This window comes from Apiospora phragmitis (assembly GCF_038363925.1).
Source record: "Apiospora phragmitis strain CBS 135458 chromosome Unknown utg000005l:1.0-4161743.0:1.0-4166827.0, whole genome shotgun sequence".
In the NCBI taxonomy this organism is placed as follows: Eukaryota; Fungi; Ascomycota; class Sordariomycetes; order Amphisphaeriales; family Apiosporaceae; genus Apiospora; species Apiospora phragmitis.
Genome location: NW_027117403.1, coordinates 1,189,150 through 1,206,909, shown reverse-complemented (window position 1 = coordinate 1,206,909; position 17,760 = coordinate 1,189,150). Strand labels below are relative to the sequence as shown.

General features: G+C 50.8%; 5 protein-coding genes across 5 annotated transcripts; 3 read left to right on the top strand and 2 right to left on the bottom strand.

Moving 5' to 3' along the window:
* Positions 1-33: 33 nt before the first annotated feature.
* Positions 34-768, bottom strand: PG994_004395 (uncharacterized protein; the record flags this gene model as incomplete). The annotated part of the gene is made up of 2 exons (XM_066855804.1): positions 34-305; positions 411-768. The coding sequence occupies 2 exons, from the start codon at positions 766-768 to the stop codon at positions 34-36; spliced, it is 630 nt and encodes a 209-aa protein (XP_066717971.1).
* Positions 769-1,687: 919 nt separating this feature from the next.
* Positions 1,688-4,938, top strand: PG994_004394 (HSP70 family protein; the record flags this gene model as incomplete). The annotated part of the gene is made up of 9 exons (XM_066855803.1): positions 1,688-2,119; positions 2,500-3,168; positions 3,218-3,248; positions 3,310-3,733; positions 3,794-4,069; positions 4,122-4,350; positions 4,425-4,581; positions 4,635-4,790; positions 4,859-4,938. The coding sequence occupies 9 exons, from the start codon at positions 1,688-1,690 to the stop codon at positions 4,936-4,938; spliced, it is 2,454 nt and encodes an 817-aa protein (XP_066717970.1).
* Positions 4,939-5,529: 591 nt separating this feature from the next.
* PG994_004393 (uncharacterized protein) lies at positions 5,530-7,959 on the bottom strand (the record flags this gene model as incomplete). Its single annotated transcript, XM_066855802.1, has 3 exons — positions 5,530-6,089; positions 6,160-7,321; positions 7,393-7,959. 3 exons carry the CDS (start codon positions 7,957-7,959, stop codon positions 5,530-5,532), a joined length of 2,289 nt encoding a protein of 762 aa, XP_066717969.1.
* A 749-nt stretch (positions 7,960-8,708) lies between these two features.
* On the top strand, positions 8,709-11,298 carry PG994_004392 (uncharacterized protein; the record flags this gene model as incomplete). Its single annotated transcript, XM_066855801.1, has 11 exons — positions 8,709-8,867; positions 9,166-9,546; positions 9,721-9,772; positions 9,831-9,998; positions 10,052-10,094; positions 10,146-10,245; positions 10,301-10,428; positions 10,495-10,720; positions 10,780-10,930; positions 10,999-11,148; positions 11,219-11,298. 11 exons carry the CDS (start codon positions 8,709-8,711, stop codon positions 11,296-11,298), a joined length of 1,638 nt encoding a protein of 545 aa, XP_066717968.1.
* A 1,377-nt stretch (positions 11,299-12,675) lies between these two features.
* Positions 12,676-17,607, top strand: PG994_004391 (uncharacterized protein; the record flags this gene model as incomplete). The annotated part of the gene is made up of 13 exons (XM_066855800.1): positions 12,676-13,535; positions 13,574-13,902; positions 13,959-14,089; positions 14,149-14,315; positions 14,381-14,655; positions 14,704-14,829; positions 14,890-14,996; positions 15,057-15,545; positions 15,617-15,748; positions 15,821-15,917; positions 15,991-16,111; positions 16,207-16,356; positions 17,022-17,607. 13 exons carry the CDS (start codon positions 12,676-12,678, stop codon positions 17,605-17,607), a joined length of 3,570 nt encoding a protein of 1,189 aa, XP_066717967.1.
* Positions 17,608-17,760: the final 153 nt, after the last annotated feature.

Below are 17,760 nucleotides of genomic sequence, written 5' to 3'. Positions count from 1 at the left end.
GATACGCAAAGATGGCCGGGAAGACACATAACTTCACGGCGCGCGGCGAGGACGGTTCGTCCTCAGGCGCTCTACCCCCCAAATCCTTGGCGGATCTGCTGCCACAGCTCCATACTCTCGAACCCAACCAGGCTCATGGTGTCCCGGCTGAAGCGCGCGCCTGTCGGGACGAAGTCGGCTCAGTACTTCTGTCCTGTTTGCAGCAGTAGCGTCTTGAGGCGCAGAGCACTGGCAAAGATCTTCTGGAACATAGAGCGCGTGGTGGATGCAGTATCTGTAAGGGTTTTCGTCATTCTTCCGTATTGCTATTAGCCATCATCAATAACTGTCAATATGTTGATCATTACATACATGTATATGACTTGGAGGCTCAGACGGCGATGGTTATGGTGATGGTGGCAGCGACTCACTGTCCAGGCAGATCACAGCTGGAGAGGAGCTTGGTGATGGCGCTGTGACTTGATCATCTATTTGGCTTGAAGTCCCGAGCGTGCGCTGTGAAGTCATAGAAGTCGAAGACAGGAAAATCTTGATTCCGGGTTTATTCCCAATCTGGCCAATGATTTCGGGCGATTGTGAGGGTAAACATGACCTGATGGCAGTGACCTGGACTTGTAGTTGTGTGCCATCGAAGTTCTGCAAGCCTCTCGTTCCCTGCCGAAGGAGAGTTGGTGTATATGGGGGATGGCCATTGTGCGACTTTGCAATCACCCTCAATCTCTGGTCGAGTTGGGCCCATGTGAACTTCCCAATGGTGTTGTTCTTCATGTATTTTGGTGCTGTCTGCTTGAAGGACACCCCGATTTCCAGACAGTGATCAAGCCAAGCCAGTACATGGGCTTGTACCGGGCTCGAGTCCCGCTTGCACGTTTGAATGACAGAGGTAATTTCTGACCTGGAATCCTCGTCGTCTTCCTGGGTGCTTTGCCGCTTCCGCTTCGTTATTTTGGATGTTTTTTATTGATTGCGAAGGATTTTTAATTGGTAGCAATCGGAAACTTGATTTTCTCTCCCCTTTTGCCCGGTTGAAGGCTTTTCACGTTCGAACTGCCGCTGCTGTTTGTGAATGATTGCTCACAATCTGGCCAGGGGAACATGCATCTACTGCAACATAAGATGAAGCGGCTGGAGAGGGCTAGCTGCATTTCGTGGGTCTCAAGTGTAACTGCCCAATTGATGACTTCTCCAATGTTTGCTTTCTAATTGATTGCCGTAGCCAGTACCTAGAACAAAGGCACCACTGATTCCCTGTGCATCGGTGGCTCGCTTGAGAAAAAAAACCTGTGCCTATTGTTTTCCGTGCAGCCACGGCTTCAGGGGAGTGAAAATTTTGACAATGCTTTATCAGCTCCAGGGTAAGGCCAGGAAAGCGGAAGGATGGACAGTCTTTCCGTTTGTATTTCCCTCCCACTGCGACATGCAACTTCATTGCTCCATCTACTCTTGGATATACGTCTTGGGGGTAGTTACAAAAGCTATCACCTATCAATACCGCCAGCTGTTTTTTTCGACAGCTTTTTCACCGATATCCCATCGCTATCTGTTGTCCCGTAGCCACCAGTGATCCCAGAATCGAGTGCTCCAGATCACATGAAAGCCAAATTCTCAGGCCTACTCTACCTACCTCTATCTCGAACCTGTTCCTCTGGATTCACACACCCCACGCTGAACTCTTTCTGACTCAAGCATGGAGTGGAGCCCTTTCGCAGATAGACCAGCTTCTAATGCTGGTTCTTTCTATTCCCGTGGCCGACCCAGTTTCGATGCAGCCTCAGTTGGATCTTTGCGGTTCTCAGATGTAGACTCACCGTCATCAAACAAAAGGCCCGCTCCTGATGCAGCAGCTGAGCCCACTCCTCCCAAGAGGAGATCACAGTCTATTGCTAGATCGGCCACACCTTCGATAGTATCAAACGCTAGCTCTGGGCTTTTCGTCACCCCGAAGCCTTCGCCCTTGCGAGCGCCCTTCATCCCCATTGCTGGCCCTTCCAGACCCCCGCCACCACCTTCCATCCCCGAGATCTCTGACTTCCCGAGATCTCCATTTTCGGCCGCCGAGTCCTCTGTTTCGCGGCTCGCACCTTCACTTCTTGATTCTTCATTCGCTATTACACCGCCAGTCTCGAACTCGCTATCCTCCTTCGCCTTGGATAGGCCGTATTCTCGCCAATCCTCTTGCAGCCTCGGCACACGCAGTCGCCTCATAATCGCTGTTGATTTCGGCACAGGATACTCATCAGCATCATGTGTTAAATGGGCTTTCGTACGTACGTACAAGTAGGGGTTCAAGTGGTGCTGTATTGCTATATTCTGTTGTTCATGTCTATCTTTTGCTAGCTGCGAGGGGCATCGTATGCCCCTCTTCATGAAACAGGAAAGGGGTTCGTGCGCGTAGGCACGTGGCACCCCCTTTTGGAGTAATATAGACATCTAGCTGTTCCAACATCGTGGCTGCTAGTTGAACCGGGTCAGACCGAAGCCCTGTCAATCTTATCCAAGGTCCAAGTGATATCCGATTACCCGGGAACCTTCTTGAGCCGGAAGGATCCCGTATTGCACCAAGTCCCCACGGAGCTCAGCTATGCTTTAGGAGGGGGTCCGGTGAAATTGACACGACAAGCTCTTGCTCGCTTGGCTGAGGACCAAGACCCATTCGGGGATGATGTGTCCGAATCGTCTTTCGAAAGTCTAGACTTTCTTCCCAACCGGAATGAGGTCTATCGATGGGGATACAGAGTACACCAGACCTGGCTAGAGGTCTCGACGATCCAGTTCAGGAAGTTCAAGTTACTGCTCCAGGACAACATTGAAACTGCTGGCATCCGCAAGAAGCTTCATGAGGATCTGGACACCTTGGCTGCTAGAGGGAGGCGAAAGCGCCCGATCGATCTCATCATCGATTACCTTACGCCCTTCATTGCACATGTGAAGAAAATGCTTGAAGAAGAAGGCATTCTTGCTGGAACAGATAAGGAAATTGTGATGTGCATTCCCACTGTCTGGTCCCAGAGGGCGTGTCAGAAGATGCACTACGCCCTAGCTAAAGCCTCCAAGTCCGTAGGATTTGAAGGAGTGCAAGTGGAACATGATTCTATCAAAGACCTCTTCATTGTGTCGGAACCCGAAGCTGCTGCAGAAGTAGTTCTGCGGGAGGAGCTCAACATTAGGGTGAGCAGAGATAAGAGTACTACATTGGGCCAGTGCTGAGGAAAACCAGACAGGACAGCGTTTAGTTTTTGTTGATGTCGGTCAGTCCCCCCTCTGGATAACCCCTTTCGAGCATTGCAATAACGAAGCTCACTTCTTCAGGCGCCGGAACCGTTGACCTGATAAATTACCTTGTCAGTTGGACCGTACCCCGCCGACTGAAGGAAGAGGGCGCACCACCCAGTGGTGAGATCACCCACTTCAATCAAAACGTATCTTGGTCCTATTCGATTGACCGGAATCCATACCGTACAGGTGGAATGTGTGGCTCGAGCTTTTTGAATGAGAAGTTCCAAACTTATATCCTTGGCCGACTCAAAAAGCATAAAGTAGCCAGCAAAAAGAACGACAGGTTTTTGCGGCGTAAAGCTGAGGAGATTACATATACTCAATTCGAGTTCTTCTTGAAAAGGAGCCTCGACATCTATGAGGACGACCCTCCCACATTCCTTGGCATAGGTGCATTCATTGGTTTATCACCCGACAAAGAACAGATGTTCGGAAACAACAATATGAGAATCCCTTTGTAAGCTAATAGTACCCGAATATCTATTCCTATGGTTATGCTAATGAAGGCTGTCCATAGTTCAGATATCCAGCGAATCTTCTTAGAGTACTTCCACGAGATCTGGGCGCTTGTTGTGGGGCAACTTGAGTCGTGCAAAAGCAGGGGCAATCGGGCAGATGTAAGCAACTTCCACATACTGATGCTCGAGCCTAAGCTGAAGTCACTGACTGGCTTGCTATATAGGGTCGTCTTGATAGGTGGTTTCTCCGATTCCCCATCGCTTCGAGAATTCCTGAAACGAGCATTGGAAAAGTACGACGGCGGGGGCATACAGCTAATAGCCCCTAAAATGGAGTTAGTAATTTGGAAGACAGGCCCATAAGGTGAATACTGAATTCACATGCAGCTTCGCAACCACAGTTTCCAGCGAAGCCATTCTTCGCGCCTTTAATAAGGAACATGGACCCCAACGATTCGCACGATCTTCCTATGACATCCTGCGTCATCTGCCCAAGGATGTTTACAACTCTAAGCACGAGAAGCGAGGCCCCAACGACGCAAACGCGCGAGCCCAGCGCGCACCTTGCACTGGGGAGCCGTACGTGCGAGACACGATCGAATGGTTCATCAAGAAGGTCTGCTTCCCGTACACTCTTCAATTGGCTCGTCAGTCACAAGGTTGTAGTTGACAAAAATACAAATCTCACAGGACGACTTTATTCCGGAAGACTGGACGAGGAAACCAATTCGATGCCAACACTTTGTGGACCGGTGCGAAGACCCGGGATTGGTGGTCTGGGAAAAGCTCTATGTCTCAGAATACGCAACCGAGTCTTTATACAAGAAGATTCATCTAAGTAATAAAGGTAAGTTGTCTACTGCTCCCCATATCCCTGTCTTGTGCTGACGTGAAAGCTAGGTTGCGAGATGGTCGGGTACATACGGGTTGACATGTCGTTTTTGAAACACGAAGGACTTCTTGTACCCAAACGTGTGCCTGAAGGCTGCCAGGGCGATGACTACTACGAGGTCGAGTTTGACTTGGTCATGAAGGTGCAGGACCGAGACTTGAAATGTACGTGCAATTTCCCTCTCTTCTGTCCCCATCCGTGTTTGAGTTGGTGGCTGACAATACAGCCACAGGTTTCGTCAAGTACGGCAAAAGGATATTGCAAGAGTGCCAAATCAACATCGCCTCTGCATTCCCAGCCGGAGTGCAGTGAACAGGGCATGGATCTCCTCTTTGAATCTTTGAAAACGAATCACTACATAAGGATGGATACATGGGAGTTACCTTCGTTGGGATGATTTCAGACTATCTGAGGCTTGGGAATGCTGGCTTGCTGTGAGGCTTCCATCTCTGTCGGGCTAGCTTCGTATTGGTTTGAAGACGAGGAATATTTTACATATGTATTATCTGAGATGAACGCCATCTCTCTGACTAGAGCTAAGAGAGATGATCAAGACCAATCAAGAAAGTACTGAGTGAAGTTGTATTAAACTACTGTCAATATGCCGCTGAGCCGCTGTGCCTCTGCGCCGCTCCTGCTTGCGGTGTCATGACTATCAAGGTTTGCGACCTACATGCGTCGCATATTCCTTTTCCTGCTGCTAGCTGCAACTCTATTGTCGCGGCAGCTTTCTTTTCCCATATGTACACAATGGCACCCATGAACGCCTTGGTACTCCCTGGGGTAATAGGAGCTGACTGCCTTCGCAGTAGATCCCCCGACGCCTAACAATATAACAATGGCACCCATGCCTTCCAAGCTGCCAAGAAGCTCAAATTGGAGGACCGGCTTCTCTTGCGTTCTTCAAGCAATCACCAACCCCCCTTGTAGAGCACAGTCTCGCCCGGAAGCAATCACCAACCCCTTGTAGAGCACAGTCTCGCCCGGGCGAAAGAACTGAAGTTCAACGACGGCAAAGTTCGTGTAGTCCACCAAGCACTGACTCAGCTCTGTGTGGACCGCATCTATCTCGGGGATAGGCTTGGAGTAAACGATGGGGAACAGACACTGCTTGACATTCCGGGCGTTGCCCTGATGGCCGAAGTTGTTGTCAACCTCCATGATGTCGGGGTCAACGGGTCCTCCAGGACGGATGAAGCGCGCCGTGAAGGTTTTGTTGCTGAGGACCATGTCTGCTTTCAACCGCAACGCGGCAACGTAGACCGGCGTGAAGCTGTCGGCCACGAGATTGGCAGGCGCGGACAGCGGGGCCAGCAGCTCGGCCGCTTCTCTTGCCAGCTCCTGGGCCTTGATTCGGACTAGATTCTGGAAGGGCTTCTTCTCGTCCAGGTCCCAAAGAGCACTATCTTCTAGATAGGATTGCAGCGCGACGCGATCAGTGACGAACAATACCTCTGCACCATCTGTTTCGATACGTTAGTTACGTTTGAATCGAAGTTTAGCTAGGTGGGGAGCGGTGACGATGTTACTTACCTCGCTCGAAGCAGACCTTGCGGTACTCTGTCAGTATGGCTGACTCGTCATGACCCGTGTAATTTGACGGGAAGCTGGACTCGAAGACGAAGAAGAATACGTGCGCCGTGATGAGAGCTCTGAACACGTCGCTTTCCTCGTCCTGGTCCAGCTCCCATGCGTTGGCTCCACTGCCAAATACGTTCTTGACAAGCAGCTTGATCTTCTTGTCCCGCATGGTATTGTCGGGAAATACGGCCAACGTCTGATCCAGGTTCGTGAGCGAGTACAACCAAGAGGCGTCCCGGATGGCGAGCTGCAAGTCTTTGAACCTGCCGGCCAGGTCGCCGTTGCTGAGGTTAGGGAGCTGTTCTTTCGCCTTTCTCAAGTTCTCGTTCATGTTTGCCCGAGTTTTGAAGCGATCGTGGAGCTGCAGATGTCTGACGTCGGCCAGGTGGTCATGGTTGGGTGGCGATGAGATGATGTTCCTGAGCATCGTGTTCATCTTCTGCTGAGCGATCTTCTCATTCTTCTCTTCAGTGAACATCTTCCAGAGTTGAGTGTTCTCTCGCGCCAGTGCGCTTTGTTCCTGTCCAGAAATACCATGAGTCTGGGACTGGCCAAGTTGAGTTCCGGCTGCCATTTCTGAGCTGGCTTGTTCCTGTCCAGAAGGACCATGAGTCTGCCACTGGCCAAGTTGAGTTCCGGGTGCCATTTCTGCGCTGGCCTGGGTGCTTCCCTTCCTGCAACCCCAGTCTTGCTGCGCATTGGGGGTTTCTGGAATCGTCATTCTGGGGTGAGATGATGGAGCGCGCTCTTGCTGCTCCAAGACTTGGAAATGGATTTGCCGGGGAACTGTTTGTGTGAAGGCAAGTGGGGGAACTGCTGAGGGTTTTTTTTTCTCTGGTGAAGCCGGAGTGTGGGGTCCGTGGTACGGCTCCGGTGGTGCGATCGATGGCGGCGCAAAGTGGGGCCGTTCTTGCTGTTGCTCGATGCCTTGTGCAGGAGCTTTTCGGGGCCGTGGTGCTTTCGCTGGGATGATGCGACGGGGAGCTCTTCTGATGAAGCTCTCGTTGCTTGCTACTTCAATAACTGATAACTCGTCTTCGTCCGTTGACAGATCTCGAGGAGGACTTTGCGTGAGGGGACGGGATCTCTTGGGAGGTGGCAACTGAGCAGCAGACTGGAAACCGGTTAGCATTGGTTGACAAGATGGGCAAAAACTTTTTATTTGATAGGATTTGTGAGACGAACCGACTGTTGACGCTTTTTGCTGTAGGTTCGCACGGTACTGGGACCAGCAGCACCCGATTTTTTAGGCTTGCTTTTCACAGGTGAGCTTCCCATGTATTCACTTTGGGATGAATCATCAGAAGACAACTGGACGTCTTTTTCGTCGTTGTCGTTCATGGCAACATCCTTCGCGGCTCCGCCAACTTCGTTCTCTTTCTTTACCTCAGCAGCTCCTCCAACATTGGACTCGGCCAACGAAGCTTTGATATCGGCGACGAGGTCCGCCATCTCGGTGTCACCGGTCAAGTTGGGTACGATGGACGATCCTCCTGCCAGTAATCTAGCCATTTTCTCTTTGTATTGTGCCCTCTTCGATCTGACCCCACCTCTGGCCAGGTCAATCTGCTTTTGGGCGTAATTGCACATGTGTTCCCGCACCAGGGGCCATGCGGTGAATACCTTCTTGTTAGTATTGGCATTAAGGTTTTCGACGACCGTCTCCTCAAAGTCGACCTTGTGCTCGATGCAATGGTCCAGCCAAGCGAAGGCGCGTGCAGTGCACTCTTGAGGCCAACAAACACGGCGCATGATGCCGTCGTAATGGGAACTGGTAGTTAACAAAGTTGTAGTTCTTGCGTGAACTGGAGAGATGTGTGATTTTACGATGGCGATGTAACGGCGAAAGATTTGGTATGCTCGGCGAAACATAGTAGGGTGGAACGAAATTTTATTGTGTTGGTAGGAATCAAACAAGGATGAAAGGATGGAAGGAAGAGTGTCTTTTCTTCAATCTGATGTGGACTTTTCAACTCTGAAACGACTTGTTCACATCTAAGGTGATTGTATTCTGGGAGTCTTAAATAACAATCCTTCCACGGATGTGAGAAGTTGGTGTTGTGAAGGTGAAATTTTGGCACTTGATAGGAGAGACAACGAGATTCGGGATCAATGGAGGTAAAAATGCGTGCCTAAGCACAATTTGATGCCTAGGATCACTCAAACGCCTTACGCGTACCTGCGTGAGGATAAGTACCCAGTTTCATTCACATCTAAAGACCTGAGATGGGCAAGGCACACTTATTTTATTGTTTCCACTACTTCGTCGTCGTAGCTCAATCCAGCAACACCACTCAGAAACATTCAACTGCAATTCCGACCTTGGGCGCCTTTATTAAGAGCACAATCTTTTCCTCCATGGCGGGGAGCTTTAAGCTCGAAGTCCTTCACACTTAGGCTTGATCTCATCCTTCTGGGCATTCCTTTGTCAAAAGCTTGAGAGATCTCACTTTTGAGGAGACAACACATCCCATTATCGCGTTGGAACCATTCCGACCACAATGTCTCTTGGCGATTCAGCAACCCAACCACCCAGGGCTCTGGCTGATGCCATCCCGTCTGGAGAGAAACTGGTCATTCTCACCATTGATTTCGGTACATCCAACACTGCCCAACAATATGTCATTCTTGAGCCAGACGAGATTGAGGACCGTACAAAGGTTTGCCATGAGCGGATCCACCCCATCACTAATTTCCCCGAGGACATCCACAATGCTGTCGGGACCAGATGAAGAATGAGGTACCAACCGCGATCATGTACCCCCGGATCCTGACTTCCGCAAAACTGATCCCCGTTTTGGGCCCGTCAAGAGGGAAGGGGAGGTAGACCCTCGGAACAGAGTCTTATTTGGCTACGAAGTCAATGGAGTACACGAGCCTGCTGATGACAGACCTCGACGTGGAAGCAAGCTGCCAATGACGGAGGAAAAAGTCGACTGTTTCAAACTACTATTCCAGGACGACGCTGAAACTCAAGAGATTCGTGACGAACTTCGGCCGATAATCGAAAGACTTCAAGATAGTCGTCGCATCCCTCAAGGGGCACCCCATGTGACCATCACAGCAGACTTCTTCACTCGATTGCTCAGTCATACCAAATTTCAATTGAAACGACTGCATGGCCTGGAAAAGGACTATAAGATCGAGGTGGTACTGTGCGTTCCTGTAGTCTTCCGATTGGATGCCTGCATGGACTTGCAAAAGGCGCTGGCCAAGGCGTTGTGCCGAGTAAATCTTGGCGGCTCTGACCTCTCTGACAAATGGATTCCTCGATTTTCCATGATTACAGAGCCTGAGGCAGGCGCTGAATGGGCTTTGAAGCAGTACCCGGCCATCGATGTAAGCAACATGAAGCAAACTTAATTAAATGTTTCATTTAGATGCTGACCTAGACAGAAACTCTCACGGCTCCTCATACTGGACTCAGGCAAGTACCTCTATCTAATTATATGACATTCTCCAGAGCTAATTACTGCTGCAGGTGGCGGTACTTGTGATACGAGTCTTTATCAGACTGGCGATTCTTTGCCTCTTCGACTGGGAAGAGAGGATGCCCCGCCCACAGGTAAGAGCATATGTCTGGTGTATTCTCAAGCGACACGAACATGACTAAACTCCCTTAGGCGACCTCTGTGGTTCCAACATCTTGAATGGCATGTTTTACAAGCTGACCTTGCATCGATTGAAAGAAGGAGCACCTTACCTTGAAGGACTCCATGGAAGAGTCTGCCGGAAATTGCCCAAGAAATCACCTCGGACCAGTTCGAGCATAGAAAGAGAAGCTATGATATGTATGACGAGTTTCCGGGCGCTCTACTTTTCCGGTGTGATCATCTAAAGCCAGACAAGAACCACGACTTCGGTAAAGGTATCCTCAGAGTCGCAAAGTAAGTTCAGATCAAAATGGTTTCCTGACTGTTGGCTAAAGCGAGATACAGTGATGCGGTTGCCATGATGTTCACAACTTGCCTCGACAAAGTGTGGGCCTTGACAAAGACCCAATTGGACAAGGCTAGAGAGAGAGGGAGACCGGTTGATGTGAGTTCAATGACGCAATGCTCAGACAACGTGTTTTCGACTAACGATAGATCAGTATATCATCATCCTGGGTGGCTTCAGCCGCTCAGTTTCGTACCAGGTGTACCTCAAAAGATGCCTAGCCACCTACAACACTCTACATAAAACAGAAATCAAGCTTTTGGGGGAAGGGCTACCCATCGAGTGAGCATATCCACAATATCTATTAGCGACAGAGAGAAAAATCAATCTACTAACAGGAAGGTCCAGTCCGGCCGCAATTGCCAAAGGCGCGGCGCTGCGTGCCCTGAACAGGTCTTCTGAGCCCGCGAGGGCTCTGCCCTCATCCTACGGTATCCTCCGCCACATTGAAGACTGCGAATGGAGCGAAGATTACCACCTCCTCCCGGCGAAGACACTACGAGGAAGATCGCGATACACGTACCTCGACGGCAGATGGTGGTTCTTTGACCGCATTATCTGGTTTGCGCAGAAGGTGAGAATGATCGATGTACTATTTGGCATCCTGTGAAATGTTGCTGATAACGACATAAGGGCGAAGAGGTCGGCAAAGACTGGACTTGTTCTATCAAATGCGAACATGTTTTTGCCCATCATGAACCGAAGCTCCTCGCAGAGGAGCAAATTATCATCTCCGACACTACCATGGAGACAGGCTACGGCAAAGAGTCGAGGAAGAACAGGGGTAACCGCACCCCGACCATCTCGTCGTCGCTTTGAGCACCGTGTCGCTAACATGGTAAAAATGAACAGGCAGTCGCTGCATTGGCAAACTCGTTGCGGACATGACGTCCCTACGTGACGAGGGAGTGATCCTGCCCGAGCATTCTGAGAATGGCAAAACCCTTTGTTGGCGGATCGAGATCCAACTGATCATTCGGATCAAGGGCCTCAACCTCGAGGGTATGTACACAGTCCGCATGATGATCACTGGTGCCTTTTCATGACCTCTGACAAGCTAATGATACACTAGCGGAAGCACGATACAAGGGGGAGAAGAAGGGAGAATGCGTCATTAACATGGCACCAGCCCTCGTCTCAAGCAGTGGTTAACAGGTACCCAAGACTGACTTGGCTACCAAGAATGCATCAGCGACTGAGGAGAAAGTCATCAATGGATATGGGTTGCTCCTTTTGCGTTTTGAGTTTCATGGAGAAGGACATGATTGTACATTAGCATCGATACAACCGATGATGCATTGAAGTGCCTGCTCGCTGCTGGAGCACAAGACAGGCTGATATGGACTAGCGATGCTAGCAAAAGGCCGGAACGCCAAACCATGTCGCTCTTGGATCTCAGTGGCTGACTGAGGCTGTTGTACAATAGTTCTGTATCATAGTTCACTGAAGTGCAGATAGATGGCAAGTGCTCTCGTGGCAGCTTGGGACAAAGTCCATTTCCCCTCAATATACGCGTTGGTATTCTACAACATTGTCGATCAGTATTTCAATTGCAAAGTGAATAGGTACATGTAGTTAATACCAACAAGGCTCTCCTAGAATCTGGAAAGTCCCATGTATTGGGCATATGGGCAGGTGCGGTTCGATCGAACCACCTTTCTTCACATTGAGGTCGTGCCTTCCATTCCACATGCATGCCATATCCAACGTCACTTCCCTTGAATGCGATTGCCCCGAGTGCGACCGGGTGACAATAGCAGTCAGTCAATTCATGTCGATTTCGAAAGCGCCAAAGTTCCTTCCATGCCTAACTTTCTGCTTTATATGGCAGAGAGATTCTACCCTCGCATCATCAGGCTGCGTGGGTACTTACTGATTACTGCGGGGTGACACACGTTTGAGCCGCTGGAGACTGCGTCCAGCCGGCTCGCATAACTCATTGACGGCCAATGATAGTCCGCAGCGGAGAGGGATGGGTGTGCAGTGCACCCAAGCGCACCACCAAAGTGCGCCTCAATCACGGCATTGCCTTCTCAATGAGATGCGACGAAAGAAATGAACGCACAGACAAGCGTGGTGAGATTGGTGTCGTACTCAACCAATGCTGGCGCGTCCCCTTTCTGCCAGTGCTGATGCGGTGCTACCATCCCAACGAGATGAAGCGAATCACGGTTCGCCGTTGGTGGTGATTGGCCGACCAACATGCAGGTAAGATTTTCAGCTCCGACATTGGTTATTGTAGGAGCGGAAACCCCTGTCGTCCCTTGCCTGTTACCATGCTAACTTGCTACAGCCGAGACGTAGGTGTCCTAGAGCTCGCCCGCTAACAGTTGTACTCTGATCAGTAATGCACTCCGGCCATCCCTGACCACACCACTACGAGCCCCCCTGACAATGCCTTCGCTGCGCTCAGCCTGATATTCGGGTCGAGGCTCGATGAAAAAGGGCTGGGGGAAGCCCCCAAGTTCTGTACGGGGAGCCGCTGGCACACATCACTCAACTCCCACGACAACAAGTGAGGAGACTACAATGGCGGTCAATGGTAGTGCCATAACCCCGGAGATTTCAGATATCTGGGAAGATTGCCAGTGGAAGTCCCCCAATTCGACAGTTGAAGACTATCAAAACAAGCCTTGGGCCAATTGTCGGGATGCCCAGCAAGCTTATCTCGGCGCCCGATTCAACAAGAGGAGCGAGTTCCTCGGAAATCTGGATTCCGACGATCGAGCCAAGATTCAGCATGAGCTTGAGCGCATTGCGAAGGTTCGCAGAAGGTTCCCGACCGATGAGAAGAAGCAGGCCTTGGTGAACAGCTTGAAGGACACGCTTCACGATTGGCGCAAATGCGTGAGTGACAACAAGGAAGCAATGATGGAGGAAATAAAGGGAGGATGGCTGCGCAGAGGTTACACAACGAACATACTTGAAAGGGGACGTGGCGAATTGCGGCGCAGAGGGTACACGGCGAACAAACTTGAAAGGGACCGTGGCATACTGCAGAGATGCAATGCTTCAGAGCCCTCTGCAGCTGGGGCAACGAATCAGCTAGCGGTTATCAATGGTCGATCAAAGCGCCGGCCATCGTTATCGATGATCGAAAAGCTACGTGGACCAAAGATTGCGGCAAAACAAGCATCGAAACGTCCTCCAATCACAGAGGAGGTGGACAACGAAAAGCTCGATGAGCCCGAACCTTTGTACGGCCTCAAAGCTAGCGCCATGTACTTCAAAAAGGTGGAAGGAGAGGAATCTGCATGGAGCGGATGGACACATGATCACAGCGGTTACGGGGGATCCAAATTTCCTAACCAGAAGATTGCAATGAATAAGATACTGGAGGATACCGAGGACAACCCACTGATGGAGCAGTGCCCCGAGAATTGTATACGGTATTTTCATTTCCCAACGAACAATATGCAGTGGATAGAGGTGAGATTAAACCTCAGGTCCTGAACATGGCGGAGCTGCCTCTACTGATCCACCGTTCCTTACAACAGAAAGCCATTGCCAGATACTACAATGAGGAGCCGGAGCCGCTCAACGACCGACACTATGCCTTTAGCCCAGACGGAAGGAAAACAGAGAAGCTACTATCGCGAGAGTTCTGGCATGGCCAGATGCACGGCAGCTCAGCATATGGCTCAAATCCGAGGACTCAATTGGGAAATGCTTCATACCCGGCGGAGGACTGGACAAGGAAAGGAGGGCCAATCCACGCGAGGCACATGCGGTCTAACTGTGCCATTATCCCTAGAGGTTAGTGATTTAGCTAGCAGTTGATAGACATTCAGTGCCGCTAACTACAAGTTCAGATACCACCACTACACATCGGACCCATCCTCAAATTCCAAGCGCAGCCGTCCCACACGAAGGGCAGAGCTCGTCCCACCACAACTCCCTCCCCGACAGAATCTCTCCAAAGGACAAGAATGTCGCCCTTTTTGTGAGTATAATGGTATTATGAAGTGGCGAATAGCGAAGAGAGGCTGACAACAGTTAAAGCTACCTTATATGCACTGGAGAACAAGTAGTCGCAGAGCTAAGATGGTGCAAGTTATTAATGAGACCATCGGATACAAGAAGAAGGACCCGGATCTGCTTGATGTTACCATGAAGAAGATAAGGGCAACCAAGACGAGCAAGGTTACGACTGAGTCAAAGCCTTGGAGGTAAGCATACCCAAGCAGAACACCATTCACCGTTTGAAACCCAGATGCTGATAACGCGCTCGAAGGAAATTCTTAGCTACCTACTTGTTCACATTAGCTCAAGTTGCCGAACAGATGGACTACGAAGCCGACGAAAGACTGCTTCGAGATTATGTGAAGGCAGATCCACCATTGCATATCCGGCGAACGCTTGACCAGTACTACTTTGTCACTCTTGATGATACGAGCGACAGAGACAAGGACCAAGTGGTATACAGAGGCACGCTGGACAAAACGAAAAACAGAACCCAACGCCGGGTTGTGATGGTCGACCAGCTGTGGCTCTGGATTTTGGACGACAGTAAGCGGCCTAAAACCCCAACGATTCGGTGGTGCTAACGCCGAATAGATACGATCATCACGTCATTCCCCAGGCGCTGGGGCAGGAACAAGCCTGATCCATCTGGTGTGCATAAGAGCCTACGCGAGCGCTTTGGAGCCCGCCCGGAGGATATCAAATCAGTCCATCATTTAGGTATTTCACTGAACAAACCCACCTGAATCTACAACTTTGCACTGACTTAGACGTTCCCAGCGTTGATTATAATCGATCAGTGCTCTCGTGTGTTCTTTGACCGTGTCAAGCCTCTTGACCAGCGCCCAGAGGTTATGGACATCTTTGCGTCGGCGATAGCCCATGTGGTAAGTTCATATCCCTATTGAATCACGATCCCACCAGATGCAAGGACTCACGACTACAAGGATCAAATGACGGCGGTCGCTTATGACACATTCTGGCGGCACACCAAGCTTTATAGCCAGAATATGCTTCCGAAGGCTATTGGCACCAAATACTTGGATATTAATCCCGAAGGCGCTTTGCTAAAAGAGGCCCAAGATATCGCCGAGGAGCTCAAGATGATGAAGCGTATCTACAATGACCAGCTCAAAGTAGTCAAGGACTTCAAGCGGCATCTCATCCACCCACAGGGACGGCGAGCGGAGAAGGCGGATGCCGCTAGCAAGATCCAGAAGATCCTGGAGGACCTGATGGAATCCAGAGACAATAAGGAAGAAGCTGACGACGAGGAATACGACGGTACCGAGACACCGAAGCGCAAACAGGGCCAGTCCACACACCAGGTTGCGGACGAGACACTCCATGAAGCTGAAGGGGTACTAGAGTTGGTCAAAAGTAGACGAGGAGAGATCATGGAGCTGGAACAGTCTGCCATGCATACGTGCCGACAGGTGAGTCTTATAGCTTCAATCATGGAAACAAAGCCTGAAGAAATGATTATAGCTGACACACGCTCACAAAGCTCGAGGGGTTCCTCACGCTGAAACAGCAGCAGGCTTCCATCGTGGAAGCGAAAGCGGCCCTGGAACGGGCCGAAGAGAGCGTCAAGCAAGGCCGGGCGATCATGGCATTCACTATTGTCACCATCTTCTTTGTGAGTCTTCCCTGCCAATTCAGCTCTACACGTCCACAATTACCAGTTGCTAATGTATTGTACCCTCAATAGCTGCCGCTGGGGTTCTTCGCAGCCTTCTTTGGGATGAACAACGACGACATAAACGAGGCCAAGTGGATGACACTCAACGATCAAATCAAATGGATGTGTAAGCTGCCTCTGATTCATCACTCGTCCCCTGTCACGGATTAAACAGAAAGCTGACGCTGTTGGGAATGCAGTCGCCTTGTCTACCGTGGTCATCACCTTATCCACTTCAATCGCCTTCTATCCCACTATGCGACCCTTCCTCATCCCAATTATTGCGCCCAGTCAAGTCATTTACAATATCCTGCGAGAACTGTACGACATATTGGCAGCTCCAAATAGTAAGACGAGTAAGAAACGGGAGGCGAAGAAGTGGCTGCGAGAGGTGCAGCGGAGGATAGATAAGAAAGACGCTCCCCTAAAGCGCCGCCCGACCCGCAAAAGGAGCAAGAGGACCTCGGGAAGCCGGAGAGCACGGTCAAGTTCATGGAAATTTTTGCATGGCTTCCCAAGGGGAGACTGAGGGCACCCAAGAAGGGCGCAAATGGCTTTTTGCCTCAGTAAGTGTGGGAATTTTCATCGCTTTCAAACCCGTAATGTTAATGTAACTCGTTCTATCATGTCGGCATGGGGATCTCTTGCGTCCGGAATCAACAGCTGGTAACACGCACGACGAAGCAATAGAAGTAGTAAGAATACCTCTTTCGAACAAACGAGCTCAGTTAAGCTTGCTATTAATAGATTATCCGACATGATAGATGCATGCGTCCCCATATTCCCATATCGTACAAGTGCTTTCTCTATGATTGGCCCTGAACATTGCTTTTCTTCAGTTGCGGCAGCCTATCATAGTCCACAGCAAGAAGCAACTCCCCAGGTAACGTTTCATGGAATCTGCAAGGGATTTTTGACGAGGTGGAGATGCCTGTATATTGGTGCTGGATATAAAGTAAGTACGTTGTCATTTAGGCTAAAATGGGTGACTGGGCTCTGGGCTCGCATCGTGCAGCTCCGTGCGTGCCGCTCAATCGAACGATCAAGGGTGCGTAACAGTGGCCATCACCGGCTACACTCAGGCAAGACCAAGCAAGCGAGGAAGGAATAAACAAAGTCATAATGCAGAGTCACGAATTTCGGTTCCAACCTACCTACTTAAGTATTTAATAGTCGTCTTCGGTTCGAGATCCGGTTTCGTATTTACCACCCATAACTCCTCCTGATTGAGCATCGCATCACAAACTCGCAAGCAATCCGAGACAATCTCGTTTCAGCAGATCAAAGCGTACGGAGCAATAACAATGCATTTCTCCGCCTCGGTAGCGGTTTTCGGACTGTACCTAACCTCAGGCGCCCTGGCAGCCATCATCGCGCCAGAAGTGCAACCCCGAGCCACTGCGGCGGTCCCGACGTCTGAAGTTATCCCCGGCGCCGCCGCTGCCACGGCGCCCACCGACCCCGTCGATCCCTGCGCCCCGGACCCCTTCTGCGACCCCGCCTGGCCCGTCGGGTCGGTCTCGGTCCTCACGGACACGGCGGCGGGCGTCTGCACGCCCGTCCTGTCAACGCGCTTCTACTCGCACGTCTGCGGCCGCACCACCTGGACCACGTCCACCATGGTCACGAGCACCGCCGACTGCGGCGCCTGCTCTCTGGGAACGGGGGTGGACGGCACGGCCGCCGTCATGGCGCCGCTCTCGCTGACGTACTACGTGCCGCGCTGCCCGCTCGGGGGGCACCACACTGTCAGCACGGCGGTGGTGCCGTCGACGCGGACGACTTGGGCTTGTGCGGCGACGACTGCTACGCCATGAGAATCTTGTTGTCACTTGGGGCGGATTGGATATTTAGGAATATGAAGGGATATTGATGAATGGGGTTTGTGCGGGAGCGTGGGTGGTCTCCCCTGGTCTAAAAGCCGGAGAATTGGGTTTTCGCCAAGTGACATAATTTATGTTCGGTGGTCA